The following is a 17,500-nucleotide window of genomic DNA, read 5'->3' as shown; positions in this document are numbered from 1 at the left end:
GACAGACAGACAGACAGACAGACAGACAGACAGACAGACAGACAGACAGACAGACAGGAAATAGAGAGAGATGGGGAGACAGACAGACAGACAGACAGACAGACAGACAGACAGACAGACAGACAGACAGACAGACAGACAGACAGACAGACAGACAGACAGACAGACAGACAGACAGACAGACAGACAGACAGGGAAATCGAGAGAGAGAGGGGGAGACAGACAGACAGACAGGGAAATCGAGAGAGAGGGGGAGACAGACAGACAGACAGGGAAATAGAGAGCGAGGGGGAGACAGACAGGGAAATAGAGAGAGAGGGGGAGACTGACAGACATGGAAATAGAGAGAGAGGGGGGAGACTGACAGACAGACAGGGAAATAGAGAGAGAGAGACTGACAGACAGAGAAATAGAGAGAGAGGGGAGCTTGACAGACAGGGAAATAGAGAGAGCGACAGACAGACAGACAGACAAAGAGAGCGAAGGGGGAGACAGACATACAGACAGACAAATAGAGAGAGAGGGGGAGACAGACAGACAGGGAAATAGAGAGAGAGGGGGAGACTGACAGACAGACAGGGAAATAGAGAGAGGGGGAGACTGACAGACAGGGAAGTAGAGAGGTAGCGGGGGAGACATACAGACAGGGAAATAGAGAGAGAGGGGGAGACTGACAGACAGACAGACAGGGAAATAGAGAGAGAGTGGGGAGACTGACAGACATGGAAATAGAGAGAGAGGGGGAGACTGACAGACAGACAGGGAAATAGAGAGAGAGAGACTGACAGACAGGGAAATAGAGAGCGAGGGGAGACAGACAGGGAAATAGAGAGAGAGGGGGAGACTGACAGACATGGAAATAGAGAGAGAGGGGGAGACTGACAGACAGACAGGGAAATAGAGAGAGAGAGACTGACAGACAGAGAAATAGAGAGAGAGGGAGCTTGACAGACAGGGAAATAGAGAGAGCGACAGACAGACAGACAGACAAAGAGAGCGAAGGGGGAGACAGACATACAGACAGACAAATAGAGAGAGAGGGGGAGACAGACAGACAGGGAAATAGAGAGAGAGGGGGAGACTGACAGACAGACAGGGAAATAGAGAGAGGGGGAGACTGACAGACAGGGAAGTAGAGAGGTAGCGGGGGAGACATACAGACAGGGAAATAGAGAGAGAGGGGGAGACTGACAGACAGACAGACAGGGAAATAGAGAGAGAGGGGGAGACTGACAGACAGACAGGGAAAAAGAGAGAGAGGGGGAGACTGACAGGCGGGGAAATAGAGAGAGAGAGGGAGACAGACAGGGAAATAGAGAGTGAATGGGGAGACTGACAGACAGACAGGGAAATAGAGAGAGAGAGAGAGAGAGAGGGAGACAGACAGGGAAATAGAGAGAGAGGGAGACAGACAGGGAAATAGAGAGAGAGAGAGGGGGAGACAGACAGACAGGGAAATTGAGAGAGGGGGAGACAGACAGACAGGAAAATAGAGAGAGAGGCGAGACTGACAGATGGGGAAATAGAGAGAGAGGGGGAGACAGACACATGGGGAAATAGAGAGAGAGAGAGGGGGAGACAGACAGACAGGGAAAGAGAGAGAGGGGGGAGACAGACATACAGACAGGGAAATAGAGAGAGAGGGGGAGACAGACAGGGAAATAGAGAGATAAGGGGGAGACTGACAGACAGGGAAATAGAGAAAGCGAGAGGGAGACAGACAGGGAAATAGAGAGAGAGGGGGAGACTGACATATGGGGAAATAGAGAGAGAGAGAGAGAGGGAGACAGACAGACAGGGAAATTGAGAGAGAGGGGGAGATAGACAGACAGGAAAATAGAGAGAGAGAGGGGAGACTGACAGATGGGGAAATAGAGAGAGAGAGAGGGGGAGACAGACAAACAGGGAAAGAGGGAGAGGGGGGAGACAGACACAGACAGACAGGGAAATAGAGAGTGAGAGGGGAGACTGACAGACAGACAGAGAAATAGAGAGAGAGGGTAGCTTGACAGACAGACAGGGAAATAGAGAGAGAGAGGGGGAGACAGACAGACAGGGAAATAGAGATAGAGGTGGGAGAATGACAGACAGACAAGGAAATAGAGAGAGTGGGGTAGACAGACAGACAGACAGACAGGGAAATAGAGAGAGAGGGGGAAACAGACAGACAGACAGACAGACAGACAGACAGACAGACAGACAGACAGACAGACAGACAGACAGACAGACAGACAGACAGACAGACAGACAGACAGACAGACAGACAGACAGACAGACAGACAGACAGACAGACAGACAGACAGACAGACAGGGAAATAGAGAGAGGGGAGACTGACAGACAGGGAAATAGAGAGGTCACGGGGGAGACTGACAGACAGATAGGGAAATAGAGAGAGAGAGGGGGAGACATACAGACAGGGAAATAGAGAGAGAGGGGGAGACTGACAGACAGGGAAATAGAGAGAGAGAGACTGACAGACAGACAGGGAAATAGAGAGAGAGAGACTGACAGACAGACAGGGAAATAGAGAGAGAGAGACTGACAGACAGACAGGGAAATAGAGAGAGAGAGACTGACAGACAGGGAAATAGAGAGAGAGTAGGGAAGACTGACAGACAGAAAGACAGAGAAATAGAGAGAGAGGGGGAGACAGACAGGGAAATAGAGAGAGAGAGAGGGGGGAGAATGACAGACAGGGAAATAGAGAGAGAGAGACTGACAGACAGACAGGGAAATAGAGAGAGCGACTGACAGACAGGGAAATAGAGAGAGACAGACAGACAGACAGACAGACAGACAGACAGACAGACAGACAGACAGACAGACAGACAGACAGACAGACAGACAGACAGACAGACAGACAGGGAAAGGGAGAGAGGGGGGAGACAGACCGACAGTGAAATAGAGAGACAGAGGGTGAGACAGACAGAGAGACAGGGAAAGAGAGAGAGGGGGAGACAGACACAGACAGACAGGGAAATAGAGAGAGAGGGGGGGAGACAGACACAGACAGACAGGGAAATAGAGAGAGGGGGAGACAGACATACAGACAGGGAAATAGAGAGAGGGGGAGACAGGCAGACAGACAAATAGAGAGAGAGGGGAGACAGATAGACAGACAGACAAATAGAGAGAGAGGGGAGCTTGACAAACAGACAGGGAAATAGAGAGAGAGAGGGGGGAGACAGACAGACAGGGAAATAGAGAGAGAGGGGGGAGACTGACAGACAGACAAGGAAATAGAGAGAGAGACTGACAGACGGACAAGGAAATAGAGAGAGAGACTGACAGACAGGGAAATAGAGAGAGAAGGGGAGACAGACAGACAGGGAAATAGAGAGAGAGGGGGGAGTCAGACAGACAGGGAAATAGAGAGTGAGAGGGGAGACTGACTGACTGACAGACAGACAGACAGACAGACAGACAGACAGACAGACAGACAGACAGACAGACAGACAGACAGACAGACAGACAGACAGACAGACAGACAGACAGACAAATGGAGAGAGAGGGGCAGACTGACAGACAGGGAAATAGAGAGTGAGAGGAGACAGACAGACAGACAGACAGACAGACAGACAGACAGACAGACAGACAGACAGACAGACAGACAGACAGACAGACAGACAGACACAGACAGACAGACAGACAGACAGACAGACAGACAGACAGACAGACAGACAGACAGACAGACAGACAGACAGACAGACAGACAGACAGACAGGAAATGGAGAGAGAGGGGGAGACTGACAGACAGACAGGGAAATACAGAGAGAGAGAGGGGGAGAATGACAGACAGGGAAATAGAGAGAGAGAGACTGACAGACAGACAGGGAAATAGAGAGAGCGACTGACAGACAGGGAAATAGAGAGAGACAGACAGACAGACAGACAGACAGACAGACAGACAGACAGACAGACAGACAGACAGACAGACAGACAGACAGACAGACAGACAGACAGACAGACAGACAGACAGACAGACAGACAGACAGACAGACAGACAGACAGGGAAAGGGAGAGAGGGGGAGACAGACCGACAGTGAAATAGAGAGACAGAGGGTGAGACAGACAGAGAGACAGGGAAAGAGAGAGAGGGGGAGACAGACACAGACAGACAGGGAAATAGAGAGAGAGGGGGAGACAGACACAGACAGACAGGAAATAGAGAGAGAGGGGGAGACAGACATACAGACAGGGAAATAGAGATAGGGGGAGACAGGCAGACAGACAAATAGAGAGAGAGGGAGACAGATAGACAGACAGACAAATAGAGAGAGAGGGAGCTTGACAAACAGACAGGGAAATAGAGAGAGAGAGGGGGAGACAGACAGACAGGGAAATAGAGAGAGAGGGGGAGACTGACAGACAGACAAGGAAATAGAGAGAGAGACTGACAGACGGACAAGGAAATAGAGAGAGAGACTGACAGACAGGGAAATAGAGAGAGAAGGGGAGACAGACAGACAGGGAAATAGAGAGAGAGGGGGAGTCAGACAGACAGGGAAATAGAGAGTGAGAGGGGAGACTGACTGACTGACAGACAGACAGACAGACAGACAGACAGACAGACAGACAGACAGACAGACAGACAGACAGACAGACAGACAGACAGACAGACAGACAGACAGACAGACAGACAGACAAATGGAGAGAGAGGGGCAGACTGACAGACAGGGAAATAGAGAGTGAGAGGGGAGACAGACAGACAGACAGACAGACAGACAGACAGACAGACAGACAGACAGACAGACAGACAGACAGACAGACAGACAGACAGACAGACAGGGAAATAGAGATAGAGGTGGGAGAATGGCAGACAGACAAGGAAATAGAGAGAGTGGGGTAGACAGACAGACAGACAGGGAAATAGAGAGAGAGGGTGAAACAGACAGACAGACAGACAGACAGACAGACAGACAGACAGACAGACAGACAGACAGACAGACAGACAGACAGACAGACAGACAGACAGACAGACAGACAGACAGACAGACAGACAGACAGACAGACAGACAGACAGACAGACAGACAGACAGACAGACAGGGAAATAGAGAGAGGGGGAGACTGACAGACAGACAGGGAAATAGAGAGAGAGAGGGGGAGACATACAGACAGGGAAATAGAGAGAGAGGGGGAGACTGACAGACAGGGAAATAGAGAGAGAGAGACTGACAGACAGACAGGGAAATAGAGAGAGAGAGACTGACAGACAGACAGGGAAATAGAGAGAGAGAGACTGACAGACAGACAGTGAAATAGAGAGAGAGAGACTGACAGACAGACAGGGAAATAGAGAGAGAGAGACTGACAGACAGGGAAATAGAGAGAGAGTAGGGAAGACTGACAGACAGAAAGACAGAGAAATAGAGAGAGAGGGGGAGACAGACAGGGAAATAGAGAGAGAGAGGGGGAGAATGACAGACAGGGAAATAGAGAGAGAGAGACTGACAGACAGACAGGGAAATAGAGAGAGCGACTGACAGACAGGGAAATAGAGAGAGAGACAGACAGACAGACAGACAGACAGACAGACAGACAGACAGACAGACAGACAGACAGACAGACAGACAGACAGACAGACAGACAGACAGACAGACAGACAGACAGACAGACAGACAGACAGACAGACAGACAGACAGACAGACAGGGGAAAGGGAGAGAGGGGGAGACAGACCGACAGTGAAATAGAGAGACAGAGGGTGAGACAGACAGAGAGACAGGGAAAAGAGAGAGAGGGGGAGACAGACACAGACAGACAGGGAAATAGAGAGAGAGGGGGAGACAGACACAGACAGACAGGGAAATAGAGAGAGAGGGGGGAGACAGACATACAGACAGGGAAATAGAGAGAGGGGGGGAGACAGGCAGACAGACAAATAGAGAGAGAGGGGAGACAGATAGACAGACAAGGAAATAGAGAGAGAGACTGACAGACGGACAAGGAAATAGAGAGAGAGACTGACAGACAGGGAAATAGAGATAGAGGTGGGAGAATGACAGACAGACAAGGAAATAGAGAGAGTGGGGTAGACAGACAGACAGACAGGGAAATAGAGAGAGAGGGTGAAACAGACAGACAGACAGACAGACAGACAGACAGACAGACAGACAGACAGACAGACAGACAGACAGACAGACAGACAGACAGACAGACAGACAGACAGACAGACAGACAGACAGACAGACAGGGAAATAGAGAGAGGGGGAGACTGACAGACGGACAAGGAAATAGAGAGAGAGACTGACAGACAGGGAAATAGAGAGAGAAGGGGAGACAGACAGACAGGGAAATAGAGAGAGAGGGGGAGTCAGACAGACAGGGAAATAGAGAGTGAGAGGAGACTGACAGACAGACAGACAGACAGACAGACAGACAGACAGACAGACAGAGACAGACAGACAGACAGACAGACAGACAGACAGACAGACATACAGACAGACAGACAGACAGACAGACAGACAGACAGACAGACAGACAGACAGACAGGGAAATGGAGAGAGAGGGGCAGACTGACAGACAGGGAAATAGAGAGTGAGAGGGGAGACAGACAGACAGAGACAGACAGACAGACAGACAGACAGACAGACAGACAGACAGACAGACAGACAGACAGACAGACAGACAGACAGACAGACAGACAGACAGACAGACAGACAGACAGACAGACAGAGAAATGGGAGAGAGGGGAGACTGACAGACAGACAGGCAAATACAGAGAGAGGGGGAGACTGACTGACAGACAGACAGACAGACAGACAGACAGACAGACAGACAGACAGACAGACAGACAGACAGACAGACAGACAGACAGACAGACAGACAGACAGACAGACAGACAGACAGACAGACAGACAGGGAAATGGAGAGAGAGGGGGAGACTGACAGACAGACAGGGAAATACAGAGAGAGGGGGAGACTGACTGACAGACAGACAGACAGACAGACAGACAGACAGACAGACAGACAGACAGACAGACAGACAGACAGACAGAGAGAGGGGGAGACTGACAGACAGACAGGGAAATAGGGAGAGAGGGGGAGACTGACAGACAGACAGACAGACAGACAGACAGACAGGGAAATAGAGAGAGAGGGGGAGACTGACAGACAGACAGACAGGGAAATAGAGAGAGAGGGGGAGACTGACAGACGGGGAAATAGAGAGCGAGAGAGGGGAGGCAGACAGGGAAATAGAGAGAGTGGGGGAGACAAACAGGGAAATAGAGAGAGAGGGGGGAGACAGACAGGGAAATAGAGAGAGAGAGGGGGAGACTGACAGACGGGGAAATAGAGAGAGATGGCAGACAGATGGGGAAATAGAGAGAGAGAGGGGGAGACAGACAGACCTTCCAGGTGGGTTTGGAAGTGTCGTTCCTGTCCAAAGAGTCTCCCTCCTTCCTCTGCCTCACATTGGTCAGCTGCAAACACACACACATAGGGAAAAGGTACACCTCAAGGTCAAAGGTGAAGTAGCAGGAGTCTGGAGGCTGGATGCAGGTGAGTCTACAGGTGTGTTTACACTAGGTAGTGTTTGCGTACCAGTAGGCAGGCATGTTCTGGATTTAGCCCAGACATACACAGAATGAAGGAGGAGATCCAAAGCTGCATGACATTGCTCTTCAGGGACTCAGAGACACACAGAGACACATAGAGACACATATTGTAGCCTGGGTGACCGGGACATTCCATCCTGGTAAAACCCTCTAGCCCCTCAGACTGTGTGGGAGTGAGATGGCTCTGCCCCTCTATCTACCTGTCTTTCCCCATCTCTTTCCCCCTTTCTCTCTCTCTTGCTCTTTATGTATGTCTACTCTACAGTTCCCTACAGCAGCATGAATGGAACAACGAATGGACGTTCTGATCCCAGTCCCAGAGTTAACAGGCTGTGACTGTCCCCAGTTGAGACATGTATCCGTGGCTGCTGCAGGCACTAGACTCCCCATTAGGGTTGGGCGGTATCCAGATGTATCTACCATCATATTGTTTCTGTACAATACTGAGTTATACGGTTTTACCGGAATGCACACAAGGGGCGCTATTTCTAAAACAGTATATACTGTTGTCGTGTCTTTGGCTATGCCGGATTAAGTGATATGACATGCTATTCTATAAAAATAATTTCTCCGTAATTAATATTACCTGATGTAAATCATGTAAATGCAATTAACTAGAGAGTCGGGCACCACAAAATAATATTTAAAGAGCTGTTATCTTCTGAATAAACTCTTAAAGACCTAGTAATATTTTACATCAATAGCAGTCAATATTAATCGTCATCTTAAATTCAGTCTCATCTGAAAGTTGTCAATTCTTGGTTATCTGCACGAACCCTGGCTAACAATTTGAATCAGCATTACAAAATTGGGTTTAATCATTTATTTACTAAATACCTAACTAATCACACAGAATTACACATACACATAATTAAATCATAACTTGATAACAAATGACTTCATAAAGGAAACGTCCCTAGCGGGCGGAACAGATATGACAGCTGGTTACATAAAAGAAAAGGGGCTGGGTTTGAGTGAAAGAGCGGGAAGACTGAGGGACAAAGGGAGAAGCTGTGCTATCGTAAATACAGTATCTCATCTATCTGCATTCTAAATTACCGCCCATTTGGAAAAGGAAAATGCAATAAATATTTACTATGAGCTGCGCTTCGGTAGGTTGGTGGTAGATGGAAGGCCGTGTTGCCCAACCGAGTCCTTTGAAGAATGTCTCTGGATGTCAATTGGATACGTTGTAGTAACGTCGTTGGGTGTCTGTTCCTTCCTAACCCTCCTTTGCATCTGCTGTTGCTAACTCAAGGGCTAGGAGGTATCACTTCTGTAGTGAATAAGAGGTCAAAGTTCATACCATTCACAACCAAAGCTCACGCTGATGTTGGCTTCGTTCTGTAGTTATTATCTGAACCATTCTGACATCGGACCGTCGTCCTCACATCCTAGGAACAGAAGGTTATATTGCCATCAAGGGCTTATATAGGAAGGGAGAGGAGAGTGATGCGGTAGCACAAAAAAGGGCTCTGATGACACCTCCTTCGCTGGATCAGCACACACCGTCACCACCGGCTCCGACTCTTGAGTGGGGGCCGGATAGCTGGCCTAGCTTGTTGTAATCAATATATAAGGTAATTAACCCCTTGATGTAATACATATATAAGGTAATTAACAGCTTGTTGTAATACATATATAAGGTAATTAACCACTTGTTGAAATACATAAGGTAATTAACAGCTCGTTATAATACATATATAAGGTAATTAACCACTTGTTGAAATACATATATAAGGTAATTAACCACTTGTTGCAATATATATATAAGGTAATTAACCGCTTGTTGTAATACATATATAAGGTAATAAACCCCTTGTTGTAATACATATATAAGGTAATTAACCGCTTGTTGTAATACATATATAAGGTAATTAACAGCTTGTTGTAATACATATAATATAAGGTAATTAACTGCTTGTTGTAATACATATATAAGGTAATTAACCGCTTGTTGTAATACATATATAAGGTAATAAACCCCTTGTTGTAATACATATATAAGGTAATTAACTGCTTGTTGTAATACATATATAAGGTAATTAACAGCTTGTTGTAATACATATATAAGGTAATTAACAGCTTGTTGTAATACATATATAAGGTAATTAACTGCTTGTTGTAATACATATATAAGGTAATTAACAGCTTGTTGTAATACATATATAAGGTAATTAACAGCTTGTTGTAATACATATATAAGGTAATTAACCACTTGTTGTAATACATATATAAGGTAATTAACCACTTGTTGTAATACATATATAAGGTAATTAACCACTTGTTGTAATACATATATAAGGTAATTAACCACTTGTTGTAATACATATATAAGGTAATTAACCACTTGTTGTAATACATATATAATGTAATTAACAGCTTGTTGTAATACATATATAAGGTAATTAACAGCTTGTTGTAATACATATATAAGGTAATTAACCACTTGTTGTAATACATATATAAGGTAATTAACCACTTGTTGTAATACATATATAAGGTAATTAACCACTTGTTGTAATACATATATAAGGTAATTAACCACTTGTTGTAATACATATATAAGGTAATTAACCACTTGTTGTAATACATATATAAGGTAATTAACAGCTTGTTGTAATACATATATAAGGTAATTAACCACTTGTTGTAATACATATATAAGGTAATTAACAGCTTGTTGTAATACATATATAAGGTAATTAACAGCTTGTTGTAATACATATATAAGGTAATTAACCACTTGTTGTAATACATATATAATGTCATTAACAGCTTGTTGTAATACATATATAAGGTAATTAACAGCTTGTTGTAATACATATATAAGGTAATTAGCAACTTGTTGTAATACATATATAAGGTAATTAACAGCTTGTTGTAATACATATATAAGGTAATTAACCCCTTGTTGTAATACATATATAATGTAATTAACCGCTTGTTGTAATACATATATAAGGTAATTAACAGCTTGTTGTAATACATATATAAGGTAATTAACTGCTTGTTGTAATACATATATAAGGTGATTAACAGCTTGTTGTAATACATATATAAGGTAATTAACTGCTTGTTGTAATACATATATAAGGTAATTAACCGCTTGTTGTAATACATATATAAGGTAATTAACTGCTTGTTGTAATACATATATAAGGTCATTAACCACTTGTTGTAATACATATATAAGGTAATTAACAGCTTGTTGTAATTTATATATAAGGTAATTAACAGCTTGTTGTAATACATATATAAGGTAATTAACTGCTTGTTGTAATACATATATAAGGTCATTAACAGCTTGTTGTAATACATATATAAGGTAATTAACAGCTTGTTGTAATACATATATAAGGTAATTAACAGCTTGTTGTACTACATATATAAGGTAATTAACAGCTTGTTGTAATACATATATAAGGTAACTAACAGCTTGGTGTAATACATACATAAGGTCATTAACCGCTTGTTGTAATACATATATAAGGAAATTAACAGCTTGTTGTAATACATATATAAGGTAATTAACAGCTTGGTGTAATACATATATAATACATTAATAGTAGTAAGTGTTTTGATGATGTTTGACGTTATAGATTAAGGACCAGAAAGAAACTGTAATAAACTGTAATAACGTGTACAACTGTGTGAACCGCAAACATTGAATAAAAAGTAGAAACTAGACCCAAATCCCTCTAGGGGAGAGAACACCTCTGACACGCCCGTTCTAGGGGAACAAGTCTAGATTCTACACTAAAGACAATATAACGGTTTGGACAGAATAATCATTTTATTGCAACAGGTATCCTCTATATTAATACTCAAGCAGTATTAGTCGACGGACATAGACTGTAAATCGTAACCAAGTTATAGCTTGCGTGAGTCTAGATATAAGAGCATACAAAGTGAAAGTAAAGCAAGAGGTACTCTAAGTCTGATTGATATTATCTAGGATCCTGAAACCAGCCTAACGGCATCACACAAGGCTGATCTCCGAATAAAGGTCAGGATACATAACCAGGCCAGTCCGGCGGGCCTGTGAGTCACCTGTTAGCCGGGTGACATAAGAACTGGAGTGAGACGACTTGTATCACTCCTGACGGGGGTAACGGTCCTATAGTAAAATCCCCTACCATAACAAGGGCGTGTTTGAAAAGTTTTATAGCCCATGTCCCTTCACAGGGGTGGACCACTGATTGAGCAGAGCCCTATCTTATGAAAACACAAATCTCACATTTTAGAAGCTAAAAATCACATTTCATCCCATCACAAATCATTTCATATTCAAACATTTAAATTGAACAACAAATCCATGTGAATCCAATAACTCTGATGTGTAGACTTTCCACTGTAGAGTTTGTCTTCTTATCATTGAAGAGAATGTCTCAGATGACAACCGAACTGACTTCATATTCATTAAGTACCACCGCATATGTTAAATTGGTTGGATTACCAGAATATAGTTAATTTCCCCCCACCTTCTGATGTTCCCAGAATCTCTATGTTAACCAAGGGGTTTGCAAATGTAACCTCAGTAGGGTAGAGAGAGGAAAAAGGGGGGAAGAGGTATTTATGACTGTCATAAACCTATCCCCCAGGCCAATGTCATGACACTGTACAGTGCATTCGGAAAGTATTCAGACCTCTTGACTTTTTCTACATTTTATGTTCCAGCCTTATTCTAAAATTAATTAAACTGTTTTTTTACCCTCATCAAACTACACACACTACTCTATAATGACAAAGTAAAAACGTTTTTTTAGAAATTGTTGCAAATGTATTAAAATAAAAAACTGAAATATCACATTTCCATAAGTATTCAGACCCTTTACTCAGTACTTTGTTGAAGCACCTTTGGCAGCGATTACAGCCTTGAGTGTTCTTGGGTATGACGCTGCAAGTTTGGCACACTTGTATTTGGGGAGTTTCTCCCATTCTTCTCTGCAGATCCTCTCAAGCTCTGTCAGGTTGGATGGGGAGCGTTGCTGCACAGCTATTTTTAGGTCTCTCCAGAGATGTTCGATCGGGTTCCAGTCCAGGCTCTGCCTTGGCCACTCAAGAACATTCAGAGACTTGTCCCAAAGCCACTCCTGCATTGTCTTGGCTAAGTGAACCTTTGCCCCAGTCTGAGGCTCTGAAAGCTATGTAGCAAGTTTTCATCAAGGATCTCTGTACTTTGCTCTGTTCATCTTTCCCTCGATCCTGACTAGTCTCCCAGTCCCTGCCGCTAAAAAACATCCCCACCGCATGATGCTGCCACCACCATGCTTCACTGTAGGGATGGTGCCAGGTTTCCTCCAGACTTGACACTTGGCATTCAGGCCAAAGAGTTCAATCTTGGTTTCATCAGACCAGAGAATCTTGTTTCTCATGGTCTGAGAGTCCTTTAGGTGCCTTTTGGCAAACTCCAAGCAGGCCATCATGTGCCTTTTACTGAGGAGTGGCTTCCATCTGGCCACTCTACCATAAAGGCCTGATTGGTGGAGTGTTGCAGAGATGGTTGTCCTTCTGTAAGGTTCTCCCATCTCCACAAAGTAACTCTAGAACTCTGTCAGAGTGACCATTGGGTTCATGGTCACCTCCCTGAACAAGGCCCTTCTCCCCTGATTGCTCAGTTTGGCCGGGTGGCCAGCTCTAGGAAGAGTCTGGTGGTTCCAAACTTCTTCCATTTTAAGAATGATGGAGGCCACTCTGTTCTTGGGGACCTTCAATGCTGCAGACATTTTTTGGTACCGTTCCCCAGATCTGTGCCTCTACACAATCCTGTCTCGCAGCTCTAAGGACAATTCCTTCAATCTCATGGCCTGGTTTTTGCTCTGACATGCACTGTTAACTGTGGGACCTTATATAGATAGGGGTGTGCCTTTCCAAATCATGTCCAATCAATTGAATTTACCACAGGTGGACTCCAATCAAGTTGTAGAAACATCTCAAGGATGATCAATGACAACAGGATGCACCTGAGCTCAATTTCGAGTCTCATAGCAAAGGGTCTGAATACTTATGTAAATATGACATGTCCGTTTTTAGTTTTTCATAAAATTGTCATTATGGGGTATTGTGTGTAGATTGATGAGGAAAATGTTTTATTTAATCCATTTTAGAATAAGGCTGTAACGTAACAACATGTGTAAAAAGTCAAGAGGTCTGAATACTTTCTGAATGCACTGTACCTGTATATTATTGACACACAAAACAATTTAGGCAACCAGGGATCTTGATCCAGAAGGGGATTGAATGTCTCTGCTGTAACCAAGAGTCTTGATCTTGACATCTAGCCACTTAGCTAGCAAGTTAGCAAACCAAATGCATATCTGTAGCCCTGAGCTGGATATCATTTATTTGACACATCTTAGGTTTTTTAAGGTTATAATCAGTGGTGTAGCACGCACCCCCACAGCCCCCTTGAGGCGGTATTGAAAATCCTACCGTCTGTATTTCAAAATACCCCGGTATACGGTATAAACTGTATATTGCTCAAGCCTACTCCCCACCCCACCGCTCCACATAGGAACATCACAACACCAGGATCAAGCTTCAGGAATATTCAGGGAATTCTGTGGAATGAGCAATGAACTCTGTCTGTCAGTGTGTTCCTCATTCCACTGGGAAGCAGACTGTTTCATTACCTCTTCTGGAATAATCTGACGATATTGTGGCCATTACAATTATTTTCTCAGAGTTTAAAAACTCTGCATTTCTATTCTATTATTTTCTAATACATGTTCTATTCTAATACATGTCATGTTCTATTCTAATACATGTCATGTTCTATTCTAATACATGTCATGTTCTATTCTAATACATGTCATTTTCTATTCTAATACATGTTCTATTCTAATACATGTTCTATTCTAATACATGTCATGTTCTATTCTAATACATGTCATGTTCTATTCTAATACATGTTCTATTCTAATACATGTTCTATTCTAATACATGTCATGTTCTATTCTAATACATGTCATGTTCTATTCTAATACATGTTCTATTCTAATACATGTTCTATTCTAATACATGTCATGTTCTATTCTAATACATGTCATGTTCTATTCTAATACATGTTCTATTCTAATACATGTTCTATTCTAATACATGTCATGTTCTATTCTAATACATGTCATGTTCTATTCTAATACATGTTCTATTCTAATACATGTTCTATTCTAATACATGTTCTATTCTAATACATGTCATGTTCTATTCTAATACATGTTCTATTCTAATACATGTTCTATTCTAATACATGTCATGTTCTATTCTAATACATGTCATGTTCTATTCTAATACATGTCATGTTCTATTCTAATACATGTCATGTTCTATTCTAATACATGTCATGTTCTATTCTAATACATGTCATGTTCTATTCTAATACATGTTCTATTCTAATACATGTTCTATTCTAATACATGTCATGTTCTATTCTAATACATGTCATGTTCTATTCTAATACATGTTCTATTCTAATACATGTTCTATTCTAATACATGTCATGTTCTATTCTAATACATGTCATGTTCTATTCTAATACATGTTCTATTCTAATACATGTTCTATTCTAATACATGTCATGTTCTATTCTAATACATGTTCTATTCTAATACATGTTCTATTCTAATACATGTCATGTTCTATTCTAATACATGTCATGTTCTATTCTAATACATGTCATGTTCTATTCTAATACATGTCATGTTCTATTCTAATACATGTCATGTTCTATTCTAATACATGTCATGTTCTATTCTAATACATGTCATGTTCTATTCTAATACATGTCATGTTCTATTCTAATACATGTCATGTTCTATTCTAATACATGTCATGTTCTATTCTAATACATGACATTTTCTATTCTAATACATGTTATTTTCTATTCTATTCTATACAGGCTCCCTCCAGTGAGTTGGAAAGACATGAAGCTGAGAAGTGAAAGTGTTCGTCTGTTATTACTTTGGATCCTAGTACTGGAACATAAAAATTCCTTCAAATCAGCTTCAAATTCCTTTATTCAGCTGAATATTTATTCTCATTTGCCTTTTTTAATGGATTCTTGCTGAACAGATAAGGACAGGGGAGAGGAAGAGAGAAAGATAGATAAAGAGAGGGAACAGATGAATGAATAAGAAACAAACATTTTAAGAGAATGAGTGTGTCTTGTTCAAGAGAGCGAGAGAGAGAGAGAGAGCAGAAGAGACAGTCCCCTGGTTGCGTGTGGGACATTCAGAATAGCTAACAGACTGGGGGCATCAGCAGATGGTAGGTGGGGACATGACAGATGTTATACACACACACCTCCTGAGTTGTGGATGATAACTGTCCCTCCAGTGTAGTCACTCTCTCAAGAGCCACCCGGAGCCTGTCACGCACCTGTAAGACACAACCACAGTGTTAGTTTGGGTTGGAATAAAAGCCTGGTTGCAGTGAGATAAAGGAACAAACACACCTTCTCATCCAGGGCTTTGTGGTGTTCAAACAGGGACTTGAGGGCCTTGAGGACCTCCACCTCGCTGGAGACCCCAGAGGGGGGAGGAGCCTGCCTCTTCACCACCGTCATCCTCAGACTGCGCTCGTGACGAGACACCAGACACTCCAGGTGCTCCAAGAGAAGCTAGGACAGAGACATACACAAGTTATACACACAGGTTATACACACAGGTTATACACAGGTCATACACACAGGTTATACACATATTATGCACACATGTTATCAACATATTATACACAGCTTATCACTTATCTCCCTCACTAGCTTTAAGCACCAACTGTCAGAGCAGCTCACAGATTACTGCACCTGTACATAGCCCACCTATAATTTAGCCCAAACAACTACCTCTTTCCCAACTGTATTTAATTAATTTATTTATTTTGCTCCTTTGCACCCCATTATTTTTATTTCTACTTTGCACATTCTTCCATTGCAAAACTACCATTCCAGTGTTTTACTTGCTATATTGTATTTACTTCGCCACCATGGCCTTTTTTGCCTTTACCTCCCTTCTCACCTCATTTGCTCACATTGTATATAGGCTTGTTTATACTGTATTATTGACTTAATGTTTGTTTTACTCCATGTGTAACTCTGTCGTTGTATCTGTCGAACTGCTTTGCTTTCTCTTGGCCAGGTCGCAATTGTAAATGTAAATTGTAAATGAGAACTTGTTCTCAACTTGCCTACCTGGTTAAATAAAGGTGAAATAAATAAATAAAAGGTTATACACACAGGTTATACACACATATTATACACAGGTTATACACATATTATATACATATTATACACAGGTTATACACACATATTATACACACATATTATACACAGGTTATACACACATATTATACACACATATTATACACAGGTTATACACACACGTTATACACACATATTATACACAAGTTATACACACATATTATACACAGGTTATACACACAGGTTATACACACATGTTATACACAAGTTATACACACATATTATACACAGGTTATTCACACATACACACATGTTATACACACATATTATACACAGGTTATACACACATGTTATACACAAGCATTTCACTACACTTGCATTAACATCTGCTAACCATGTGTATGTGACAAATACAATTTGATTTAAACACACGTTATACACACATGTTATACACACATGTGTGACGACCCTCCCACTCTGTCTGCCGTATTCTCTCTCTGTTATTTCCTTATTAGGATGCTGGTGGGCGGAGTTGGGAGGGTCGTCAGCTACATGGGAAACACCTGGGCCCGGTGTCTCCCAGGATAAATACACCACTTCCCCATTCATGGAGGAGACTCTCTCCATGCAGACACCTTTATGGATTTTGTTGTGTTTCTTGGTGGTTTTTGAGTTGTTTGCGACAACATCTTTCAACACCCTGCATTATCACATTCATGCATAACACTCACTTACACTACTGATT

At 42.6% G+C, this 17,500-nt stretch overlaps 1 protein-coding gene across 1 annotated transcript in view; it reads right to left on the bottom strand.

Annotated features, from left to right (window-relative positions):
- The window catches only part of LOC112240506 (liprin-alpha-4-like), a 266,096-nt gene that overhangs the window by 61,750 nt on the left and 186,846 nt on the right, over positions 1–17,500 (bottom strand). Inside the window, exons 3-5 of the mRNA XM_042305139.1 lie at positions 16,015–16,179; positions 7,546–7,623; positions 7,353–7,424 (exon numbers count right to left, since the gene is read on the bottom strand). Coding sequence (XP_042161073.1) covers positions 7,353–7,424; positions 7,546–7,623; positions 16,015–16,179 — 315 coding nt within the window. The remainder of the gene's footprint in view (positions 1–7,352; positions 7,425–7,545; positions 7,624–16,014; positions 16,180–17,500) is intronic.

Source organism: Oncorhynchus tshawytscha, linkage group LG02 (assembly GCF_018296145.1).
Source record: "Oncorhynchus tshawytscha isolate Ot180627B linkage group LG02, Otsh_v2.0, whole genome shotgun sequence".
In the NCBI taxonomy this organism is placed as follows: Eukaryota; Metazoa; Chordata; class Actinopteri; order Salmoniformes; family Salmonidae; genus Oncorhynchus; species Oncorhynchus tshawytscha.
The sequence above is the reverse complement of the archived record's forward strand: the minus strand, read 5'-3'. Positions and strand labels throughout refer to the sequence as shown.